Source organism: Peromyscus leucopus, chromosome 6 (assembly GCF_004664715.2).
Source record: "Peromyscus leucopus breed LL Stock chromosome 6, UCI_PerLeu_2.1, whole genome shotgun sequence".
NCBI lineage: Eukaryota > Metazoa > Chordata > Mammalia > Rodentia > Cricetidae > Peromyscus > Peromyscus leucopus.
In genome coordinates this window covers 9,389,248-9,412,797 of record NC_051068.1, presented here as the reverse complement: position 1 = coordinate 9,412,797, position 23,550 = coordinate 9,389,248, and the positions used below count along the sequence as shown (strand labels likewise).

General features: G+C 47.5%; 1 protein-coding gene across 2 annotated transcripts in view; it reads right to left on the bottom strand.

Annotated features, from left to right (window-relative positions):
* The window catches only part of Slc7a14 (solute carrier family 7 member 14), a 122,710-nt gene that overhangs the window by 8,361 nt on the left and 90,799 nt on the right, over positions 1-23,550 (bottom strand). For both annotated transcript variants that reach the window (XM_028872599.2, XM_028872598.2), the window contains 4 exons: positions 23,261-23,478; positions 14,185-14,331; positions 11,038-11,246; positions 8,354-9,231 (listed from right to left, as the gene is read on the bottom strand). In XM_028872599.2, the coding sequence (XP_028728432.1) occupies positions 8,354-9,231; positions 11,038-11,246; positions 14,185-14,331; positions 23,261-23,478 (1,452 nt within the window). The remainder of the gene's footprint in view (positions 1-8,353; positions 9,232-11,037; positions 11,247-14,184; positions 14,332-23,260; positions 23,479-23,550) is intronic.

Below are 23,550 nucleotides of genomic sequence, written 5' to 3'. Positions count from 1 at the left end.
AAAATAAGTAAATGTACTAACAACGACCAGGCAGGGGATTAGATTAGGCTACATAGAGCATTACTAAAGTGTATACCCACACCACCAAAAAATACAGTCAACACCTGTACTAACGAACTGACCAGACAGTTTTCAAAAGAAGAAACACAAATAACCAAGAATCACTTTAAAAAGTGTTCAATATCCTTGTCCAGCATGGAAACACAAATTAAAACTACTTTGAGGTTTCCATTTCATCCCAGCCAGAATGACCATCACCAGGAAAATAGTGGACAACAAATGCCAGTGAGGACGTGGGGAAATGTAAGCGTGTGCAGCCATTGTGGAAGTCAGTATGGAGGTCCATCAAAAACTGAAAATAGAATTACCAGATGACCCAGCTACTCCATTCCTGGGTACATACCCAGGACTCCAAGTCAATATACCATAGAGAGAGATTTGTGAGAATCTGTGTTTGTAGCTGTGCTGGCCACAATAGCTAGGTAATGGACCATCGAGAGAAGTCCACCAAGAAATGAACAGATAGAGAAAATGTGGCACATATACATATTTTTATGAGATGGTAAAAAAAATGAAATCATATTTGTAAGAAACTGGAGGCGACTGGAAATTATTGCATTAAATGAATAAGCCAGCCCAGAATGACAAAGATAATGTGTTTTCTCTCATATGCAGAACCTAGATATGAAGTTATGTACGTGTGTGTATACATGGAGTAAGGTTGCTAGTTAATAAAGATGACATTTTGTTTTCTTGGAATATTTGATCCTGCTGCTTCCTATACACTTTGACTTGTTGATCTCCAATGGCATGTGTTAGATCTATCATCGATTACCTCGTGCCGACTGTGACAAGAACAGGAGGGGAGACGGTGCTCGTGCGCTAACAGGGTCCTGGAGACTCTGGTGCCAAGCCGGAGATGTCTTCTGGGTTAGTGGGTCCTGGTGGGGTGTCTGGTGTGGCTGGGGCAGGGAGTAGTTGGTAGTTGGTCTATTGGCATCTCAGCAACAGGTGCAAAGTGAACAATATGACGTAGGGTAATGACCGTGCATCCTTTGACAGGATCAGTGGAGGAAGATATTGAAGGGAAGGCTTTGGCTTATTTTCTAGATGAAAGGTCCCTGGTGCAGAATGGACCTGAGGGAGGTTCAGACAGGATGAAGACTCATGCCTACCAAAAGTGAATGGGCTTTCTTTATATACTAAGATACTTGGTGAGATGGCTCAGCGGTTAAGAGCACTGACCCCTCTTCCAAAGGACCCGGGTTCACTTCCCCACATGGTACCTCACAAACATCTGTAGCTCCAGTCTTAAAGGATCTGACACCCTGCTTTGTGGGCACTGCACATACATGGTGCACAGTCATACAGGCAGGCAAGATATCCATATACATAAAGATAAATATTTAAGAAAAAACCCCTGAGCATCAGTTAAAAAAAAAGATACTTTGTGATCTTAAAGTCCTTCACAAATATGTATTGTATCAGACAGCAGCCTAGAGAAGTTAAGAATTGTGTAACAAAGGAACCATTGAAACAATCCTGAAACTCACTGCTCTTGCTGGAAGGTGAGGACTGGTCCTGTCCCACCTAGGAATCTCCAGGGAAGATTCTGTTGAACCTGCCTCCAGATGCTAGGCAGGCACCAGCTGACTAAACACTGATCAATTTATGCGGCTCCACCCTGGGCAAGCCAAGCACATGGCTCTAGATTTTCAAATGAAAGGCCTGGGTAAGGACTGGGGAGGCAGCCCTGTATCCTATGGGGGAGCTGGAAGGAGACTCAACCTGAAAAGAGACTGGGTGACAACAGTCCAGCAGAATGCCAGTGCCAAGGCACAAACTGGGCTTGAACCCTGGGCCGCTGATCTCTAGAGTCCCAAGGGAGCTCCTTGTCCTCTGTGTTTGAGCTCAAAGGAGGAGGGTCACCTGACCTCAGCTGGGTGGAGCAGCCTCCTCCTGGGGTGCATTTTCCAGCAGGAAGCCCTGCCCGCAGCCGATAGCTGAGGTACTCCGTTATGCCCAAAGACCTTTTTATTTGGACTACTCTGGGATCAGCTTTCCAAAACAGACATTTGCCAATGCAGGAGTGGAGACTGGTTAATGAGAAGGTGTCCACCCCACCCACCACAATCCCCACCAGGTCCTGCTCTTCCTGATTATTTTTTTACATACCACCACGAACCCTGTCGATTGTAATAACAGTGAGGTTTGTTTGATGTGGTGTGCCAGGAAGAGCGGGCTTGATGGGAGGGGCTCGGTCTCTGTGAAGTCAAACGACTGTGCTCAGTGCCTCATCTGTAAGGCAGAGCTGGGGCCCCTGTCTTCATCTGAGCCACGTGATGGCTGTGACAGCTGCTACAGTGAGAGAGAAATCTAATGTGACGAACTAGTAACCCCACATCTCACAGAGACTCAAGAAAAATGTGTTCATTGCTCACCAAAGACACGTAAAAGAATATGCACAGCAGCCTGTTTTATCAGGACCAGCCTACATGAAGCGGAGTCTGCATTGTGGTGAATGGACACTGTAGAAGGCTAGCAGCAATCACAATAGGACAGCTTCGTGCCACAGTGTGGGTGGAGCTCACCGAGGAAGAGCAGAAGCCAACGGCTCAGGGTTGGTGGCTTGGCGTTGGTTCCGTGTGCACCACACACACTGGTTCCAGGGCCTTCCACACCTTCCACAGCTCTCTCCTTCCATTCTTTGCCTGATTCTGGTGGCAAAGCCCCTTGATTACTTTGCCCCTTCCTGTGTCCAGACCAGTACCCCCTGCCTGCAGGCACAGGGCTGGTGACAAACTTCCTTGCCATATTATCTCCGTTTGGCATCACACTATCACACTGATACTGTGGCCGTCCCTGTGAGGCCTTGGAGACTTGAGTTTCTTTCTCCTGAGCATGACTGGTGTGGAAAGTACTGACTGTTGTCTCCTCTGCCACCACGAAGCAAGCCAATCAGATGGGTTTATGGACCATACCGGCAAGCCAATCAGATGGGTCTATGGACCATACCGGCAAGCATCTGGACACCTTAGCACCCATCTCTTCCACTTCCTCCCTCTCAGTGGCTGCTTCCTATTACTTTCCAGTTGTATTTTAAATGGCAGCTCAGGCAAAGACCAGAAAGGCGGATGCTTTCTCTTTACAATGACATTTGGAGGACTGGGTTCAGTAGGGAGAGTGCTTGCCTAACACGCACAAAGCCCCGGGTTTGATTCCCACCACTGCATACACCGAGTGTTCACCATGATTGCAATCCCAGCACTAAGGATGTGGGGGGAGGAGGCTCAGGAGTCAAGGTTATTCGGAGGCCACAGGAGACTCTGAGGCCAGTTTTGGATATAAGAAACCTTGCCTCAGCAAACAAACACAAACAAACAAATAGAAGGAAGAAAATAATATTTATATCCTGGCATAAAACACATGAAGCCCAATGTCCAAATCCCAAGTCCTGTTTGTTCTCTGACTCTAAAGACAAAATTTCATTCTCCTCAGAGGGACTGAATGAATTATAAATGAAAATATGGCTATTCTCATGGTACCACTGAGTAGGCTACCTGATAATCCAATCCCTCCACCCCCCAAGCCCCGTTTTTTGAAACAGAGTTTCTTTGTGTAACAGCTCTGGCTGTCCTGGAACTTACTCTGTAGACCAGGCTAGCCTCAAACTCATAGAGATCCGTCTGTCTCTGCCTCTTGAGCGCAGGGATTAAAGGTGTGTGCCATCCTTTTTTTTTTAAACACTGATAATTCTTTTTTTGTTTGTTTGTTTTTTTTTGTTTTTTGAGACAGGGTTTCTCTGTGTAGCTTTAGAGCCTTTCTGGAACTCACGCTGTAGCCCAGGCTGGCCTCGAACTCACAGAGATTCTCCTGCCTCTGCCTCCTGAGTGCTGGGAATAAAGGTGTGTGCCACCACTGCCCAGCAACCCTGAAAATTCTTAATATGAGCCCTCTGGGGACTACAGGCTTGAAAGAGACCCTGGAAAATGTCACTTTGCCATGTTCTTACCCTGGTAAGAACATGTTCCTGAGAGTGTAGGACCCATGGACATGCTCCTACCAGCCTGCATCCTCTCAGAGGACAAGGCTCTGAAGACGGCTTTGGGCTCACTTTGTTGGACTAATGAACATTTATTACTTGTATCTTTCCTCTTGTGTAAAGGGAAGGTAAGTGTGTGCAGGGAAATCTTGTTGAGCCTTGTCCTCTTTTCACTCTGTGAGTCATGCTCTTTCGAAGGTCAAAGCCCAGCGAAACACTGTTACAGAAATCTTCTGCTTAAGTCGCACTTAGGGAAGGCTGGATACAAGAACCCATCCCGGAACATCATCCCCCTCATGACTCAGCTTTAATCATGGACATTTGCTAAGAAGCGGTAGATTCCATGAGAAACTTTGTTTAATAACATCTCTACTGCCCTTCCTAGGAAAGTTACACTGTGCATAAGCTGAAGAAACAGCAGAAGTCTGGAAACCTCACAAACTCAGAGGAGGGATATTTATTGTAATTGTGTAAGATCATAAATATTTTTATAAGCCAACTTGGGGCTGTGGGATGGATATACTTATACATGGAAAATGTTTTTGAAAAATAGATTTTGTAATTAAATTACTTCCTCTGCTTGATAATGTCTTCGCTCTAGAACAACAGCTCTCAAGTTGGAGCATGAATTGGAACCACCTGGAGGGCATGTTAAGCCCTAAATTGCATCCTAGCTAGTCCACCGTGATGTCAGCACTGGTGGTTTGAGATGACCCTTGGAGAAGTATTGATTGAAAAGATTATAGATTATTGAAAACCTGGCTGCACATGAAAAATTCCTCGGCAGAGCTCTAGAATCATACTATACGCTTGACCACCCAAATCAATCGAATCATAATGTTATGTGGGGAAGCCTGTGTTTAGAATGTCCCAGAAGTAACCGGAGTATTCTGATCTGTAGTCAGAGTTGGCACTCTTTGTTCTGGATGAAGCTTAGTAACTTAACTGCCTTCAAAAGTCACGGAATCGGGCTGGAGAGATGGCTCAGAGGTTAAGAGTACTGACTGCTCTTCCAGAGGTCCTGAGTTCAATTCCCAGCAACCACATGGTGGCTCACAACCATCCGTAATCAGACCTGGTGCCCTCTTCTGGCCTGCAGTCATACATGCTGTATACATAATAAATAAATAAATCTTTAAAAAAAAAAAAAGTCACGGAATCAGCTGGCAGTCGGTGCCTGGAAGGATTAGCAATGCCAAATGTGGTTGGTGGGCTGTGCACTGGCCCTGGGTACTTGTGGAGCGCAGATGCCCACTCCGCGTGCCGTGTGGCATCCTGCTAGGCCAGTGGGAAACGGCTTCTTGAGGGAGTCTGTAGTCTGTGCTATCAGCAAGATTGCGAAAGGCTCGCAGGGAGTTTTCCCTCTGTCTGATAACAAGTGGGCAGCCTGAGCTGGGGATGGTTCCCATTGTGCTCTGCGGTGTGATAGCCAGCCTGTCCAAGCCGGTGGACAATGAGTCACTGCAGAGCTTCAGGAAGAAAACAGAAGATAAGTATTCATTGCTTTCTCCATCGTTTTCTCTCCTGTGCCCCCAACAGCCGTCAGTTCAAAGACGACAGAATGACCCATGTGTTTACAGGAAGTTAGGTGGAATTTTAAATTTATAGGTCAAGGCTGGGATGGGGCTCCCATTTGTTAGATGCCAAAGGAGAGAGACCTTCTTAGTGCCACGAGAACCACAGATGGGATACAAAGTCAGCTTTACGTTCGTGAATCTCCGTGCAAAAGGAAAACATGGGGTCTCTTGCTCAGAAATTATTCAGGATTCAAAACAGCCCCAGCAGACCGCTAGCCCAGGCCTGGGGCCTGCACGGAGATGATCTGGCGGGGATGCAGGCCCACCGTCAGGGTTTGGCCCCACCAAACATCAGATCAAATAAGAGAGGCTTTCAGAGACTGGTGGTGGGGTGAAGAGAGTCCTAGAACTGAAGTGGGGTACACTGGAGTCAAGAGCCCATTCTTCCGCTGACTTTGGTATTATCCATCCTTTTGGAGCTTTAGTTTACTCCTCCATAAAACCAAGAGGGACAGAGGTGGTGGCGGACCATAGTTTAGCATGGTGACTGTGATGGAGGTCTCTCATTTAGGAAGCTCAGGGGTTGTTTGTGAAGGCGTCCACCCAAGATTCTTTCACTTCCTAGGCAAGCACTCTATCGATAAGTCATGTGTTTGCTCTGATGAGGGACTCTGCGCTCCCACTTCTAGAATCAGCTCTGCTAGATTTTGGCTGTGTGTCTGTAAGCAAGAGCCGTCATTCTCCATCTGTGCAAGGGAGACTGCCACGAGGATTGAAAAGTGAGGCAAATCCCTCACAATAACTTGTAAATTGTGCTATATTGTTACTTACTTCTATGAGCCACAGGGTTTGTATATAAGATTCAATTGTTCTTTTCTTTACTATGCTTCACTTTTTAAATTAAGAAAAAAACCATCTACAGTGTCTTCCTAAGCAAAAGCATTTGTGAAATCACAGGATTCCCACATAGGGAAGTTTTTATTTTTTGTTATTTGTGTGTGTGTAAGAGTAGGACTATAAAGTATTCTAGAAAGCTCCTGTAAATAGTCCCTGCACTGCAGTGTGACTCCTGGGACGGGCACCTGGCCCTGGGTGACCCCGGCCTGCCTGCAGAAGACCTCCCAGCTGTCCGATGACCCTGTCCACATGTGTTGGTATCTATGCCTTCATTCACTGACAGCCACGTAACTAGAATCTTTTTACCCACTTCAGTCCCTTCTGTCCAGAGCAGTCTTCCCATTGGCTAGCTACAGTAGCAAAGTGTGTAAACGAGAGCTTGTTACTAAAGCGTATAAATGGAGAAAGTCTTGATGAGCCAGTGGAGTCCTCTCGAGAAATCCCCCGAAAGCTGAACAGGATTAAACTAGAGAGGAGAGCTTGGACAGAAAGTTTTGGGAAGATGCACTGTGCCTGGAGAACGGGAACCTCCGGGAGAAACTTGCCCTTTCTCTTGGCTGCTGGTTTTCCCGCCTCCATCTCACTAAGTCTTCCCTTCAGGCCCCGCCCCACACATCCTGTTTCCTCCAAGCGCTTTCCGGCCAATCTCACTTTTGTCTCCTCTGAAAAAGTACTTCACAATCATTTAAGAAACACTTCCTGAGCATGTCCCAAGGCACTCTGTTCTAGGCACACATTGGACACCGACATCCCCTGACCTCAAGTAGTGGACAGGCTGCTAATCAACGTGAGTGTCTGTCTCCTTAACCTGGTGAACTGAGCCACGGCTGTCCTTGCTTCAGGCAGGAAATGCCGTGTGTGTGTGTGTGTGTGTGTGTGTGTGTGTGTGTGTGTGTGATGTTCCTGCTCTGCCAAACTTCCTTCGCTAAGTATTCGTTACTGGAGACCCCCTGGGCTACCAAGGACTTAAGAACAGCCACAAATGAACTTTAGATTTGCTTAGATGCCCCTCTCAAGTTATACCGATCCATCCCCAGCTGCCTCAGAAACACCGGCAATGGTTAGATATGACCAACACAGAGCCAAAGTGCATTCAGTACTAATTGACCACAAAGTCAAATCAGAATTCTTGAGAAAGTATGGGGCGTCTTAAAGTCAGTGAAAGTGAGTTCTGAGGACAGCATGGCTTTACACCAGGAGACATGAGATGGAAGCTCTAACAGAGTTAGGTCACTCATCAATGACAGATGGAGGTCAGCAAGGATGAAGGCAAGATGGACACCTTCCATTGGCATTTCTAAGGGTAACACAAGGACCTTGGGGGAAAATCTTGAATAGTTACAAAAGCCAGAATGAACCGAGCGGTGTAAAATGGTACCATGATAAAACTGTATCAGAAAAATAATGCCCCAATCCACACTTGGCTCAGGCTTTGTTTATGTAAAAAATCAGACTGTATTGACCTTTTAGTTTAATTTGGTCAAATTAAGATCAACGAATTCTTTTATAATTGACCATACTTTCTTGTGCCTAAGAGGACTCCAGCCCCCCTCCCCCCACGCCATCACGCCCCCTCTGGTACTTTTTAATGGGCATTCATTTTAATCAAACCTTTTCTGCCACTAATTATTCTCACCCAAGAAGAACTTTCAGTAATTAGGCACTTAGTGAAGTAATGGATTGATGAGCATCATTCTTCCAGGACCATGACCAAGGGCATATCAGGCAGAACAGCGGTCACTGGCTTTATTGACCAATGAAGAAAGCATGGGTCTATAGAACCAACCCTCTTTCTCTAAGAATGGAGGTGTCTTGTCCAGTTAGGGCATAATGTTGGGATAAGCCTGTTCAAGACCTTAAAAAGGGGACGCCCAAGGCTCCAGAGGACATTGCTTACCCACAAAGCACCAGACGGCAAACCGGATCCACGTGATGGTGGAGAGCTTGAGCATGAGATAGATATTCACCAGCATGGCAAAGGCAGGCACAAAGGGGAGGCAGGGGGCCATGTACGGCAGCTTCTTGGGGTTCTCTGGCTGCTGCAAGATTACAAACACCAGCACACTGATCAGCAGCACCATCAGAACAACCAGAAGGATGGCCCACCAGCTCTGGCCCGAGATGTAGTCGGAGCCAAAGATGATGAAGGAGCAGAAGATGAACATGAGGATGAAGAGCAGGAGCACGCAGATGGTCACCGTGTGCCCTGTTGCTGCCGTGGGCCGGTCCATTTTGCCTGGAAGGCCCAGCCGGATTCTCATCGTGTAGTAGCGGGGTCCAATCAGCTTCTTCAACTTGATGAGATAGATGTTTTCTGATTCATCGGCTTCTATGCCTGTGGTCATGTCCACAGTGCCGTAGTTGGGGTGGTTGACATTGTAGGCAGACTTATCGGACTTCCCTATGAGCATCTCATTGTCTCCCAAGGACGGCAGGTTCTTGGCCCCACAGGTGTTTGTGGCAGGGCTGGAGAACTCTTCCCCTTCACTCACAGGAGAACACGTTTCTTTCTCACAGTCAGCCAGGATGCCTTCCTTCTTCTTGGTGTGTTCCTCAGACAGGAACTTGACAAAACCATCAATGTCACTCTCGGGTTGGTATCGAAGGAGCAAGACGCAGACAGAGACCAAGGTGTAGGCGAGGAGTGTGCCAATGGACATCATCTCTATCAGGTCCCTCAGGCTGACCAGCAGTGAGAGGAGAGCTGCTAGGAATCCAGACACGATGCAGGCTACCACTGGTGTCTCTGTGTAGGAGCTCACGTGAGCCAGGAACCTGGAGGGAAGGTGTAAGCAGAGTTAAGAGTCACAGTACCCACAGTGGTGACTGCTTCTAACATACCAGCATGTTAGAACTGCAATGTCAACAGCTTGGGGTGGGTAGCATGTTAGAACTGCAATGTCAACAGCTTGGGGTGGGTAGCTCCTCCTGCCCTGCCCTTCCGATTAACCTGTCTGCTACACTAGTCCTACAGTTTGGCTTGTGGGACATCATTAGAGAATTCACCTTAATTCCTGGATATGAAGCCTTAAAAAAACCTCGAAACCAAGGGGTCCTATTCATTATATGACAGGAAGGACTGATTGACTCTAGGAGGTCTGTCAGAAATCCACACGGAAGCTGGAAAACTTGTCAATCTGCAGCATTACCAGTTCTTGCTGGGAAGGAACATGCTCACAAGCGCTACCAAATCAGAGTTTCTGGAGGTGATGTCCAGCCAACTGTACTTTAAAAGACACCTCAAGCTTTCACACCTGAGACCACCGCCCTGCAGCAGAAGGACAGGGATCGAGCTGGTAAAGCGGCACAGTGGAGAGGCTGGTGACACAGACCAAGTTCACCTGGAGGTGAGAAGGGATCCTGGGTGGTGAAAACACAGCCCCTCTGCAGCAGGCCCCCGCCGGCCTGAGAGAGGCTCCTCCCCTCCCCTCCCCTCTCCTGGCCCTGCCTCCTCCATTCTTCATTTCTCCCCTCTGAATCACACAGAACGGTTAAGTGAGCCAGGGCCCACAGCGTCTTTCCTCTTTGGTTTCTTCCCAGCATCCCAGCGCAGCTGCTCTAGCCTGGTGTAGACTCAGGGAACGGGCAGGAAGTGACAACCAGTGGCAGAAATAAAGGCCCTGAGCCTGTTCTCCCGACCCCTCTGAGAGCTGCCTGACTCCCCACGACAGGCACTGGAGATCAAGAAAAAGGGCATGTCCAGTTTGGTCAGTGGGAGACAGACCACTCCATGGCTGCCCCAAAGGCGGGAACTTCACAAGTATTGCTACCGTGAAAAGTCTGAGGATCAGGGATGGAGGGACGGCTCAGTGGTGAAGAGCACAGGCTGCTTTTCCTGAGGACCTGGGTTCAGTTCTCAGCGCCCACATGGCGGCTCACAATCATCTCTAACTCCAGCTCTAGGGGATCTGATGCCCTCTACTGGCTTTGGAAGTATCAGATATGCATGTGGTGCCTAGAAACAAGCCAAACACTCACACACAATTAAACAATGAAAGTCTGAGTTCCAGGCCAGATAGTTCCTGGTTTCAAGTTCTGGCCCACCACTCATCAGCTGCAAGGTTTGGTCAAGGCTCTTCTACCTCTTCAGTTCCTGGTGTACTCACTGGACATGGTACACAGACCACCCAGCTGCACCCATGTTGATAATTGTCGACAAACAACAGTTACTGTAACAATTGCCATGTTATCATTAGAGGATTTATCGCCTCTCTGACTGTTGGATGTTTTCAGCTTCAGGGGGGCTTTGGAGAAAGGAGCCAGGTCTCACTATGAGGCAGGCCTAAGGTGCCCCTGAGTTCTTCCTTCTGAAAATACCCTCACCTTCCACACAGTGATTTGGACCGACTGCCCCCCCCCAGGGGAAATGCATGCCAGCGGAGGGTGAAGGCTCACATCCCTTGGTTCTGGACGGAAGGACCTAGAGTTATCTGAGAGGCCATTTCAGAGGCTGAGCTCTTGAAACCCAGACTTTGACAAGATGTCAGTCTTTAGAAAAGGCAACCATCAAGCTGATCTCAGTGGGAGACAGTCCTCTTGGATAGCAGCAGCAGAGTGGAACCATTTCCTGGAGACCCTTACCTGAAAAGCAGCCCATCACCAGCCATGGCATAAATGACCCTGGGCATGGGGAACAGGGAGCCCAGCAGGCTGACTGTCAGTCCCGCCACCGACCCGACGGCCACCACAAACTTGGCGGCATAGAAGCCATGGACCACAAACATCTCCATGAGAGGGGACTCCGTGTCGATGGCGTAGTACGGCACCATCAGAGTTAAGATCATGCTCACCTGTCAAGACAAAAGAAGACGGACTGGAGGCAGAGGGGACGGACAGCAGGGGTGGGTGACCCCGACCTGAAGGCAGAGGCCGTTGTGGCAGTCTGGAATCATTAGCTGGCACGTGGCTTTTATTTAGACCATTTGGTCTCCGTGTTTTCTCCCTACTTTCACTTTTAGTGGTTGGGATCAAGTAATCTCCAAAATGTCTCCGTGGCCTTTTCCTATCTGAGGAAAACCCCACAGATGTTTCAAGCCTCACAGAAACAGATCTGTCCTCAGACATCCCCAGATGGAAGACGCATGGCCAGGGCCTCAAGTGCCCTGCCCCTAAGGTCAAAGCTCTCACTTCTTCCTCTTCTTTTTTATAAAGCATTTGTGTGTTTTTGAATGTGTGTGTGTGTGCGCGCGCGCGCGCGCGTGTGTGTGTGCACACGCGCGCGCGCGCGTGCATGTGTGTGATTGCGCGTGTGCGTGTGTGTGTGTAGGCTGAAGCACATCGTAGGGCAGCTCAGTTCTCTTCTGTCATGTGGCTTGTGGGGATCCACCTCGTATCTGCTTGGCAGCGAGCACCTTTATTCCCTGGGCTGTGTCACCAGGACAAGGACAAGGCTTTACTTCTATTATTTCAGGACCCACTGGCTCTGGTCTGTCCTCCTTCTCACTCCCAGCCTCAGAGGTCAAAACACCGAAAGAGTTTGAGACAATGAGCTGACGAGGTCACATAAGGACTCATATTTCATTTCTTCTCTCTGGCTTAGTGCCGAGGGTCGAAATGCAGGCCGACAGAGAACTGTGGCATCAGGATGGATCCAGTCGCGCTCTGTGAAGCCACTGTGTCTCTGCTTGTCTGGAGACTCCTGTAGGGATCCTGTTTTCCTTTCTATGTCAAAGATGTGCTGTAAAATTGATTTCTCTGACATTGACCCTAAACAGGGCAGCCAGCAGTCACACGCGACTCCTCCTGGCTTGTAGAAAACAACTCTGACACCAAGAAGGGAATTGAACGCCTGAACTGGATGGAGGTCACATTAGACCACTTTGTTGCCTGCTCCTCAGGAGCCAGGGTCCCCCAGGGAAGCCATGGGTCACCAGGGAAGACAGCAGAATATGCCGTGGCAGCCCAGCACCTTGGTGCTACAGTGACTGTTTACTGACTAGTACAAGACCAAGGGGTCCCGGAGGCACAGCTAAGGCCTGGGTAGTCTGAAAGACAGGCCCCCAGGGCTGTCTCTTGTCACATTGCCTGTGAGGATGCGGCAGAGTGGCTGGAGTGTGACTGGTTCTCATAGAAAATCTCAGTGTCTCCTGGCCACACAGATCAGCATGGGTTAAGCTGCTAGCCTGGTACATACAAAGCATATTCTGCAATCTAGAACGTGCAATTTAAGGAAGGAACCGTGATGGTAAGCTTCTCTGTGTGTGCATGCTGCCAGGGTCTACCTCTCCAGGGAGGAGTGGAATGATGTGGACGGAGACAGAGCAGAGGAGACCTCTTGCTCCTGCCCTGCCACCTCCCACAATGTAGGATAATCAGGGTCTGGATAATACGAAGACACTTGAGTGTGTGTTCATGGAGGGAGGTGATAATTGGCTCATTCATTCATAAGATGTCTGGGTAGGCAACTGGATTTCCATCAATAGACAATTTTGTTTTTCTTGCCTCATCATTTGGTCTGCATTCCTTAGGTAACGGCTCAAGATGATTTTTTGGAGTAATGAGGGCTGGCCAGTCTGATAGGCTGTACCCTCTCCTGAGTTATTCTTAATTTCCATGACTTTGAGCTCATTAGACATATGTGATTCTTCAGGTTAGCATATTGGAATTTTTAGGGGTGGCATGCCCCCTGGATGCTGTCTTTTTCCTGAGTGTGATGACGCAGACAGACTCTCAGGACCAGGGAGTGTCCATGTCCTGGTGGCTGGGCAGATGGCTAGGAGCTAAGAAGGTGTTGGATGAGGCTAACAATTTCTGAGAGAAATTCTGCCATGAGGACTGAGAAGGAAACATTAGACGTGTATGTGCGAGTGTATTCATGCGTCCTGAGGAGACCAGGCTAGAGGCTTCGCTCTGAGGGAAACCCCGAGGGTGAGTTTGAGCTGGTGTTAGGAGACCGAGCTGAAAAGAACTGCATTTCTCTCCAGATTTCAGGGCAAGAGTGTCTCCCAAGGACAGCGTGTTCTCGCCGCCTCTGTGGGGGAGCCTTGCCTCTCCACTGCCGGGAAGCGCCCAGAAGACAGAAGAGCATTGAGGCTGTGCACAGAGGCCACCCGTTACTGCCAGCCTATGACCTGAGCAGCTTGGACGACAGCCCGCTCCTTGCACACTGTCCCTAGGCGTAGGGAAGGGTAGGGATGGAGACTTGAGGGGCACAGGCTGAGGTGAGGGCTTGGGGCCTTTCTTCCCTTCCAATTTGAGGTCCCGAGTTTCTTCCTGTCATTGATAGGCGGAGCTACAGGGGACACAAGGAAACCCCATGCAAGCACCAGCAGGGAGTGAGAAGTCTATGTCCTGAGAGAGGAGGTGTCAGCCCTACAGCCACACTTGCTGCTGCTGTTGTGTGTGTATGTATGTGTGAGTGTGAATGTGAGTGTGTGTAAGGGTGCGCAGATGTGTGTACAGATTGTGTAGAGGACAACCTTAAGTATTCCTCAGGTACTGTCTACCATTTTGTTTTTGACAGGGTCTCTCCTAGGCTTAGAACTTGCTAAGCAGGTGAAGCTGGCTGGCCAGTGAGCCCCAGGGATCTGTCTGTCTGTTTCCCCAGTGCTGGGATTACCAGCACACAAAACCATGCCAGACTTTTGCTTCTCGTGTGAGTTCTCAGGATTGAGCTCATGTCCTTGAACTTGCACTACCATACTGAACCTTCTCCTTAGCCCTAGAACCACCTTCTACAATAAAACATAAAGGGTCATGAGGAGGGTCCTATCAGCATTTGGTACTTACAGTCACATACGCTGTCAGGCAGATGACCAGGGATGCAGTGATAGCATAAGGGATGGATGTGTTGGGGTTCTGGGCTTCCTCTCCAGTGGTGGCAATAATGTCAAAGCCAATGAAAGCATAGAAACATGTGGCTGCTCCTTGCAGTACCTGTAACGATAATGGCAGCTGTCAGGCTCAGAAATGGAGGGCAGAACACGGCTTAAATGTGGTGCCCAGAACTGCCCGGTGCTCTGCGGATGCTCCCGAGTGGCACAGGGGACCTGTGGAAGAGCTGGTGGTAAGCAGCCGAGTTCTGATCTGCTCTGCTTTGCTGTATGACTGGGCATTTCCTCATGTGTTAAACACAGATGAGAATTTTATGGCTGAATTAAAAATTGGGTTAGTCAACATATTCAAATTCTTTTTGAAAAAAAGAATCGGTGTGTTGGCTCTCTGCTGTTTGTGCAGGAGGCATTGAACCTAGGGTCTCATGCATGCTAGTGAAGTTCTCTACCACTAGCTGCCTCCTTCAGGGTGTTTCCTGTATAGTTTGTATTTTTTGTTTAATTTTCACCTCTCAGTGCTCAACCATGATGTAAGAGATTTTTGGAAATGTGGAAAGGGACTTTTGACCACCATGGGATACATTGGATGTGAGCTGCTGGCCTTCTGTGGATGAGGTGCGTACACTTCTGCATGAAGTATTCTGCCCTGAGGGCCCTGTGGTAATGTCTAGACTGGAGTCAGGCAAGCTTTAGATTTCTAGTGCCTTTAAAGGGAAGATGGGAGGATGATGAGATCGTTTGACTTTCTGCTCCCTTTGCGTTTGAATGACCCTGTTGGGTATGAGGCAGGCGGCTGGGCAAAGCTGGGGGGATGCCATTTGCTCAGAAACTTTGGCTGATGTCCGTGTCTGCAGGATTTTAGGTGATTCTCAGGGTGGTTAGGCCTTCAGTCAAGCTGTTATTGAAACACTTCAGGTGGGGACCACAGGACTTTCTTTTAAGTGAGCTTTCCTAGCCTTGATAGTCTCAGCATCAACTAAAGCGAAGATGTGACTCTTCTAGTGCTTGGGATGCTCTAGTAGAAGATGATGGTGTGTTCTAGATAAAGATACAAACTCCAAACTCCGTCAGGGCTCCAGCAGGATAGAGTGTGTGTAGAGAGGACTACCTATCCCCCTTTATAAAGGTTTATAAAGGATGTGCCAAATGCATTCTAGTCCCAAGTGTTAACTTTTAACCTTCCCCAAGGACTTTTTCACAAGTGCAAACAAAAATACTAGATACTACAACCAGCAAAGTGCATCACAAACTTCAATGTCATCTTAGGCGGCCCAGAGTAACCTTTGCTCATCTGTAAAATGAAACAGTTTCTTACGGAGAGTCCCAGCTGGCATCTCAGACTCCAGTCTCCTATCCTAGGAGGTCTGATTCTGGGGTTAGTGGTATTCTGGGAAATATGTGACTTGTTTGGAAGAGTCACATTTCAATTGTCACTAGCTTTTAACTAAATTTTAGGATTTCTTTGATGATGGTTGTACTATGATTTTTGTCACCAATAGAACTAGACATTTTCACATCATGAGACTTTTGCTGAGATCTTGAAAAATTGTTTATGCTGTTCTAAATTATGGTAGTTCTTGGATATAGATATTAATGAAGAAGCATACTGTTATTATGACACAGTTTAAAATTATGTATTACTACATTGCAATAGAATTGCTTTAAAATTTCTGTATAATTAGGTTCTTTATCTGAAATTTAATTCTAATAATAGAATCACAAGCTTTACCATAGTCAAAGGGAACTAAAGCACAAAAAGCTAAGAACTGCTCTACTCCAGAAACCAAGTGGACAGAAGCTGTCCCTGGGAGAGAAGAAACCCATTTTCCCTCAGCAAAGCCCTCAATCAGGCTATGGAAAGCGCTGTCAGTTGCCAGATGAAGGAAGGGAACAGATTTTACTGCATCATGGAAGCAAGTTCGCCCTCTGGACGCATGCTCATTTTCTCTTGTCTGGAGAATATTACTGATTTCCAAGGCTGAATATATGGTGGGACGGCAGCTTGTGAACTTGTCTTGATCATAGTAAAGCCATGCCTTAAGGTAGGTCTTATTTTTCTTTTCTTTTTTTCGAGACAGGGTTTCTCTGCGTAGTTTTGCGCCTTTCCTGGAGCTCACTTGGTAGCCCAGGCTGGCCTCGAACTCACAGAGATCCGCCTGGCTCTGCCTCCCGAGTGCTGGGATTAAAGGCGTGTGCCACCACCGCCCGGCCCTTATTTTTCTTTCTTTAACAATTTTTTCCTCATATATATGTGTGTGTGTGTGTGTGTGCATGCGCGCGCGCGTGCGCACATATATATATGCACATATGTGCACACACATAAACATAAAACATGCATACACACACACACACACACACACACACACACACACACACACACACCTGTTATACATTTCTGGTGACCTGGCACAACAGGCAGGTAGACTGAGGCGAGTCTCCCTTAGAAGGTGAGAGGGGTGTGAGCCATGCTATGTGAGGAGTGACCAGGAGTCGAGGATGACTGACCTGAAAAGTAGTGGACTCAGTGGAAGTGATGGCAGGTCTCTTTCCTCCATCCTTTTGGAAGCATTGAAAAGACTAACCATGTCTTGACTAAAGTGAAATAAGCATTGTGTGCTCCAAAGGGAAGCTCCAGTGCCATGTGCGCAGGTGTGACTGGTCTGCGAGGAGTGTGGACTTTGTAGACCAACAGACCTTGGTTGGTTGTGTCCTAAACTAGCTGGATGACCTAAGTTAAGTTTCTAGTCTGTTGGAAATCATTTCTTCATGACTAAGATAGCAATAACAGCTCACTCACAGGGTTGTTTCAAAGAGTAAATGAGATAAATTATATCACATAATATGGTTTGTGCTAAAAAATATTGGCCTTCACTGTCTAATACTATTACTACCACTACTGTAAATTTTTCTAGGGCAAATCAAATCCAAGGGCATGGAGCTCTCCTCCACTTAGAACATGGCACAGCTACACTAAGCACCGCCATGTGCCAAGCACTGTGATTGATGAGGAGAAGAAAGTACTCTGAGCTTGGCCTTGTGGTACTTGAAGTCCTGAGGATGCTGAAGGACCACAAATATAACTTGGACCATAGTAATAAACTGACTAATATTAATAAGCATCTATATTATTTGCAAAACACAAATACTTCTATTTTCCAAATGAATAAAGGCCTGGATGACAATTATTGATGATTAGACACTAGAAAATGAACTGTGATCAAGTTGGGAAGAGGGAAATACACTTGTAGAGACGGTGAAGATTAGTCTGAATCCGCATGTGTAGCATTAGGAAGCAATGACAGTTGAAGAAAGACCAGAGCCATCAAAGACTTGGCATTCGAGAGTCCTTCTGCATTCAACAGGTAACAGAATTCAACACAGATGATGTGGGGGAAATGAAACTAATGAAGGGAATACAGGCAAGGATGAGGCGGGTCCAGGCAGCTTCAACTAGGGAAGTTAAGTCAACCATTGCCATCTATAAGTTTAGGAGTCCAGGGCAGAATGGTATTCCTGGGATCCAGTGAGATCTAAAAATGGGGAGCAGGGCTGGCTAGCCAGAGCACACAGCCAGTGTGGAGCCAGGGCCAGGCAGGAGTGAGGAGGTAACACTATGACCTTGCTCTCTTCTTGTCTTCTGATGGTCTGGTAATGTCTCCCATTGGCTAAGCCCTACAGGCTGGACAAGGAGGAAGTCTGGAGCACAGGACAGAGGAAAGAGTGGAGGTAGACCGGGTGAAGGAAGGAACTGGGGAGTCTAACACACAAGGCCAAACAGGCTCCGGCCTAATAAGACAGGTGAAATAAACAAAATCAGCAGAAAGATCAACTTTTTAGTTGAGTTAGTTTTTATTTTGTTTTTGAGACAAGGTCTCCCTATGCGATCCTGGCTGCTCTTGAAGTCATGACCCACTTATCTGTGTCTCTGGGCTGCTGGGATTATGGGTATAAACCATCATGTTCAGCTATCTGATAAGATTATTCTCTCTCTCTCTCTCTCTCTCTCTCTCTCTCTCTCTCTCTCTCTCTCTCTCTCTCTCCTCTCACCCTTTGTCTCTTGTAAACAAATGTGAGGACAAAGAAACTCAAAAACAAAACTGTGAGGAGGTGTGATCATAAAAACTGATTTCTGCCTCACTCTCCACAGAGCTCATCTGGCCAGTGGCATTTATGGTTGGGATACCTGCAAAGACATGAAAAATCTACGTGCAGTGAGCCTGTGCGGATGCTTGCCCAGACGACTCAGAATGGGCTTACCCTGCCAACAGCTCTGCAGAGAAGCATCACATTAGGGTTCTAGCTTGCTTACTTGTCAAAGGCACTGTCCCGAGTGGCTTGCTACTCAGCGTGCAGGGTCCCTAAAAGCTGTGCCTCTCCTCGATGGGCGGCTGTGGCACACACCTTTAATGTGAGCACTTGGGAAGTGGAGGCAGGCGGATCTCTGTGAATTCAAGGTCAGCCTGATCTACAGAGCGAGATCCAGGACAGGCACCAAAGCTACACAGAGAAACCCTGTCTTGAAAAACAAAACAACAACAAAAAAAAAAAGGGCTGGAGAGATGGCTCAGAGGTTAAGAGCACTGGCTGCTCTTCCAGAGGTCCTCAGTTCAATTCCCAGCAACCACATGGTGGCTCACAACCATCTGTAATGAGATCTGGTGCCCTCTTCTGGCCTGCAGGCATGCAGGCAGAACACTGTGTACAAAATGAATAAAAAATTAAAAAAAAAAAAAAAACCAAAAAAAAAAAAAAAAAAAAATTGTGCCCCCCAGGTTTTTATGATGTTTGTGAGGCATTAGGTTGAGGTAGGCTTCCTGTGTTGTCTTGAGAAGCTTTAGATGTTAGAAAATAACTAGGCCCCTTTGTCTAATTTACTGCCAGGCCAACAAGACAAAATGACAATGCTAATGGCATTCTGAACCACCCTCGTGGCCTGGCTCTATTAGCAGCCTGTCCACAGTGACAGTGGAATGTGTTAATAGGTTCCAACCAATGGATTCAGACCAGGAGAGTATGGAAAATAATAGCTTTCCTTCGGAGGCCTTCAGAATTCCTCGCAAATTCTTACTATGGACTATTTTCCTGGGAGCTATTTGTGCTGGTAAAATGTCTTATTTGGTTAAAGAAAAACCATAAGATAGCATCAAGAACAAATAACATAAAGGGCGCCCACATCCAGCAACGTCCAGGGACTGAGGAATTGCAGATGGAAGCCGGGGTTCAACTGAGGGCCAGAGTCACTTGATATAGGGGAAAATGTTTGTTGTTCTTAAGCTCTTCAAGACCAAAGAAGCATTTGACCCAGAACCTTTAAGTGAGTAAACCATTCCTTAAGCTATTTTCTTTGGAAGGAGGTGGCTGGAAGAGGCTTGTGAGGGCCCCATTGCCAGAGGACTGGTTGTTCATTAACCCTTTCATGGCACTTGCAAGTTGTGCTTACACCAGCGGGATGGTGTCCTTAGGAAATCCTGCCTCATTTCCCCTTCTACCTAAAGCACAGCGCACCCCAAGTTACTGGAACCCTGCACTAGTCCCCTAGTTGGCAGCGGGGTTCGGGCTCCCCTAAGCAGCACAGACATTCATGCAGCTGCTGAGTAAGAAAACATTTTTGCTGACAATTGTTAGATAAGAGTGGAGATACATTTACTGCTGTGGTAGGTGATCGAGTCATGAGAAGGTGCCCGACATTTACCATACGTGATTTAAATTTACAGTGGCCCTGCTGGACAAGAAAAGTGATCTGAAACCAAAGTTGAGAAAGAGCAAGGCCAGGTTGTTCACTGGGGAGCGCGTGCAGCAATCCAAGGCCAGGCAGAGGATGGGAGGCTGAGTCACCAGCTCGCATGCTGTCCGTCGCGCTCAGATAACACTTCCTGTCACAGCACAGGGATGTACATTTGTTTCTTTCTGGGATAAGAGATACACATTAAAAGTCCAAATGCCCAGCCAGGCTTCTCTAGTGGCCAATGACAAATCTACTCAGATTACTAGGTGAGGTCAGTGGCCAGAGGTTTAAACAGAGCTGGCTGGTCTCAAGGGGTTTAAACCAGGGGAGGGTGGAGTCAATACGGACTTGCTTCACCCAAGACTGGAATTCGATTTCAGCTAGACTGCTTCCTAGCATTGCCGTCTTGGGTGAAACTTCAGCTATTTCGGCTTGAAAGTGGACAGCATTGCTGTTTTTCCTAGGGCTCCCGTGAAGAGCAAATGAAACGTGTATTTGAAAGTGCTTGTCACAAAGAGAAGTCATTGCTCCTTTTCTTCTTTACACCTAAATCTAGACCTTATTTTCTTTCTATAAAAGCAAGTGAGAATCCAGGGTGCATAAACCCGGGGCCCCAAAGCTGGTCTGATGACTCCTTGAAGCAGTGGCCTCTTGATTGGGAAGGGTGTAGAATCCCTGACTCGGGAAGAAGACACCTCAGAGAGAATGAGGACCCCAGAACAGAGCACCAGAGGAAAGAAAGGGCTAAAAGGCACATCACTTTCTTCACAACTAGGAAAGGCTGTTCAGAGGCCCTCACTCCTCCTAGTCCTCACAGCGGGTGATGCACACTCAGTCTGAGCGAAGATAAGAACTTGGTATTTCTTAATGTTTCTTTCAGCTCCAATATTCCAGTTCAGGGGCTGGAGAGATGGCTCTGGCCGTAAGAGAAGCAATTGCTCTTCCTTAGGATGGGTGTTTGATTCGTGGCGCCCACATGGTGGCTATCAACCATCTGTAAATCCAGTTCCAGGGGATTTGCTCTCTCTTCTGGTCTCTGCAGGTCAGACTGCATGAACACTGTGGTGCAAAAAGACACATGCAGACAAATACCGATGCACGTGAAAAAATTCCAGCATTCTAATTCTTCATGAACGTTTAAGGAAAATATGTAAGATTAGTTACCTTGTTATTATAATTTTGTGTGCATGTGTGTTTACATCTGTGAAGGTGTGAGTACGTGTGCCTGCGTGTGTAGTCCCAATATTGTTGTCAAGAGTCTTCCTCTGTTGCTCTTCATCATATTCACTGAGGTAGGGTCTGTCAGTCTAGCCAGCCATCTTGACCTGGGACCCCCTGTCTGTGCCTTCCAATAGCTGGAATTACTGTCGGGCCACCATGCCTGCTTGACTGGCATGTGTGTGGTTATGGGCATTGGAACTTTGGTCTTCATGCTTGTTGCCTAGGCAGCCAGCGATTTCCTGGTGAGCGATCTCCTCAGCCCTCAACGTCTTCATTATTTTTAAGAATATGTAGAGGAGAGGGATCAGCGTAGTATACACGGGGTACTAAAACAAAGGAAAGGGCCTTGCGATCCTATAGCCCTTGTCCTGACTAGGTGAAGTGAGATCAAGTGTGTTACCGGTCTCTCAGAGCCTGTGCTCTCCAAGTGTATGATGGGGATCAAGTGTCACCTGTAAGAGCAGGCCGACATCGACGGAGCAGAACACGGCATGGCAGACAGTACTCTCACAGTACCACACAAAGGCAGCCTATCCTTTCCTGCAAGCATTTGCTACAAGTTTGTCTCCTCCCTCGATAACGAGAGGAGCTGAGAACACAGAAGTGAACTGGTGCCCAGTGTCTTCCAGTAAGTCCTCAACCCAGTCATCCCTCACGGTGTGGAGAAGACCGTGAGAACGCTCTCATGAGTTACAGAAAGAACGCACTTGGGGTCTGGGACACATTCCTTGTTTCCATTCTTATAATTTGTTGTTTCTCTTCTGTGATAGGAAAAGAACAACGTGTATCATAAGAAAATGTAGACTCGGGATCCAACAGTGCTTCTTTGTCCCCCTTTCTGGTTTCGACCAGTTTCAGTATTTATTCATTTCAGAGAGGAGGGATGTGCTTCATGGTTCTGTGGAATTCCTACAGGTCAGCAGAAGACTCGCAATTTCGGCTTAAACGACTTGCTTATTTCTCTGCACCGACTAACATGGCATGGCTTAGAATAAACAGAAGTTATTTTGAGTGTTCTCCAAGAGTGATTTCTGATCCCTGGACATCTTGGAGGAAAACCGTCTAAGCAAAAGCTACAAAAGCAAATTGGGCAGAGTCCTGCACTTGCGCTCTACCCCAGCTCTGGGCCGACCTGCTCTCTGGGGCTCTGTAGAGTCACTCACTTGTGAAATGAGAGGACAGGACCTGAGGACTTCTGAGATGCTGCCATCTAGAAAATTTCTGACTTACGCTCCATCATAAAAAAAGTCTGGATTTATTTACCAGTAAATCCGTAAAATAAATATTTTCTGGGCAAACTGCAGAAAAAGTCCGATGGAACTCAGAGCCACCTTAGTGTAAAGAATTTGCTGCCCTGACCTACATTTTTACTGTCACCAGGTCCTGGGGGTGGAATCTGAAGACGTCCTTTTCACCGAGCTCGCCCTCCTGTCCCCCAGACTATATACTAGCTGGACTGTGTGCCTCTCAGATGGGACTTCAAACAGTCACTCTACTGCTCTCAGACCCCAGCAGGACTCTCTTTCCAGGGTTAGATGTTGGAGTCTGATTACAAATGCTTTCCCCTTGAATTTAACACTGAGGCAAAACTCAGCCCTTTCCCATTCATCCACTCTTCCTGTCTTTCTTTACCAATTTGTCTATTTCTGTGCATGGCGGCTGCTCTTAGCAGAATCGAGCTGTTCCTACAGTCTTTGGATCCAATACCCCTGGCTTTAGGTTCTGATTCTGCCATTGGCACAGTGCTTGACAGGGAGTCACTGGCCCTCTCTGGGCACAGATGCCTTCATCCTTTGGTCCCAATTGTGAATATTTTCTGCCCAAGGTTATTGTGATGATGTGATGAGGTAATGCATACAGCACTAACATGGAGGTAGGTGTGTTGAGCGAGCACACCACATCTGATCTGTTACTGCTCTCTGTGTAGACTGGGATCTCAGCACATGCCTATGAAACCAGTGAACAAGTTAAAATCTAAAGACTTCTTCAGAACATTCCCAACTAAAAGAGCACATTTTCTTGAAAATGTGTCTTAGACTGTTCCCATCCTGGAAGGCCCATCACAGGGGTGAGGGACTGAACTCACCCCTGACCAGCCGTAGGGCAAGAACTGGCCCTCAGCCCAGTATTTGCCATTGACGAAGAAGAAGCCTGCGATCATGATGAACACCCACACTGCCAGGTTCAGGACATTGAGGACGTTGTTGAAGCCCACAGAATTCTTCACCCCCAGAGCCACAATGATGGTCACAATGACAGCGATCACCAGAGCCAGGAGGTCTGGGTATGATTCTTCTCCTTTCCCTACAGGAGGAAGACATGGTTAGTACCATCCACAGAGAAGGAAGGGCCCATGGACTCACCCTACCCCATTGC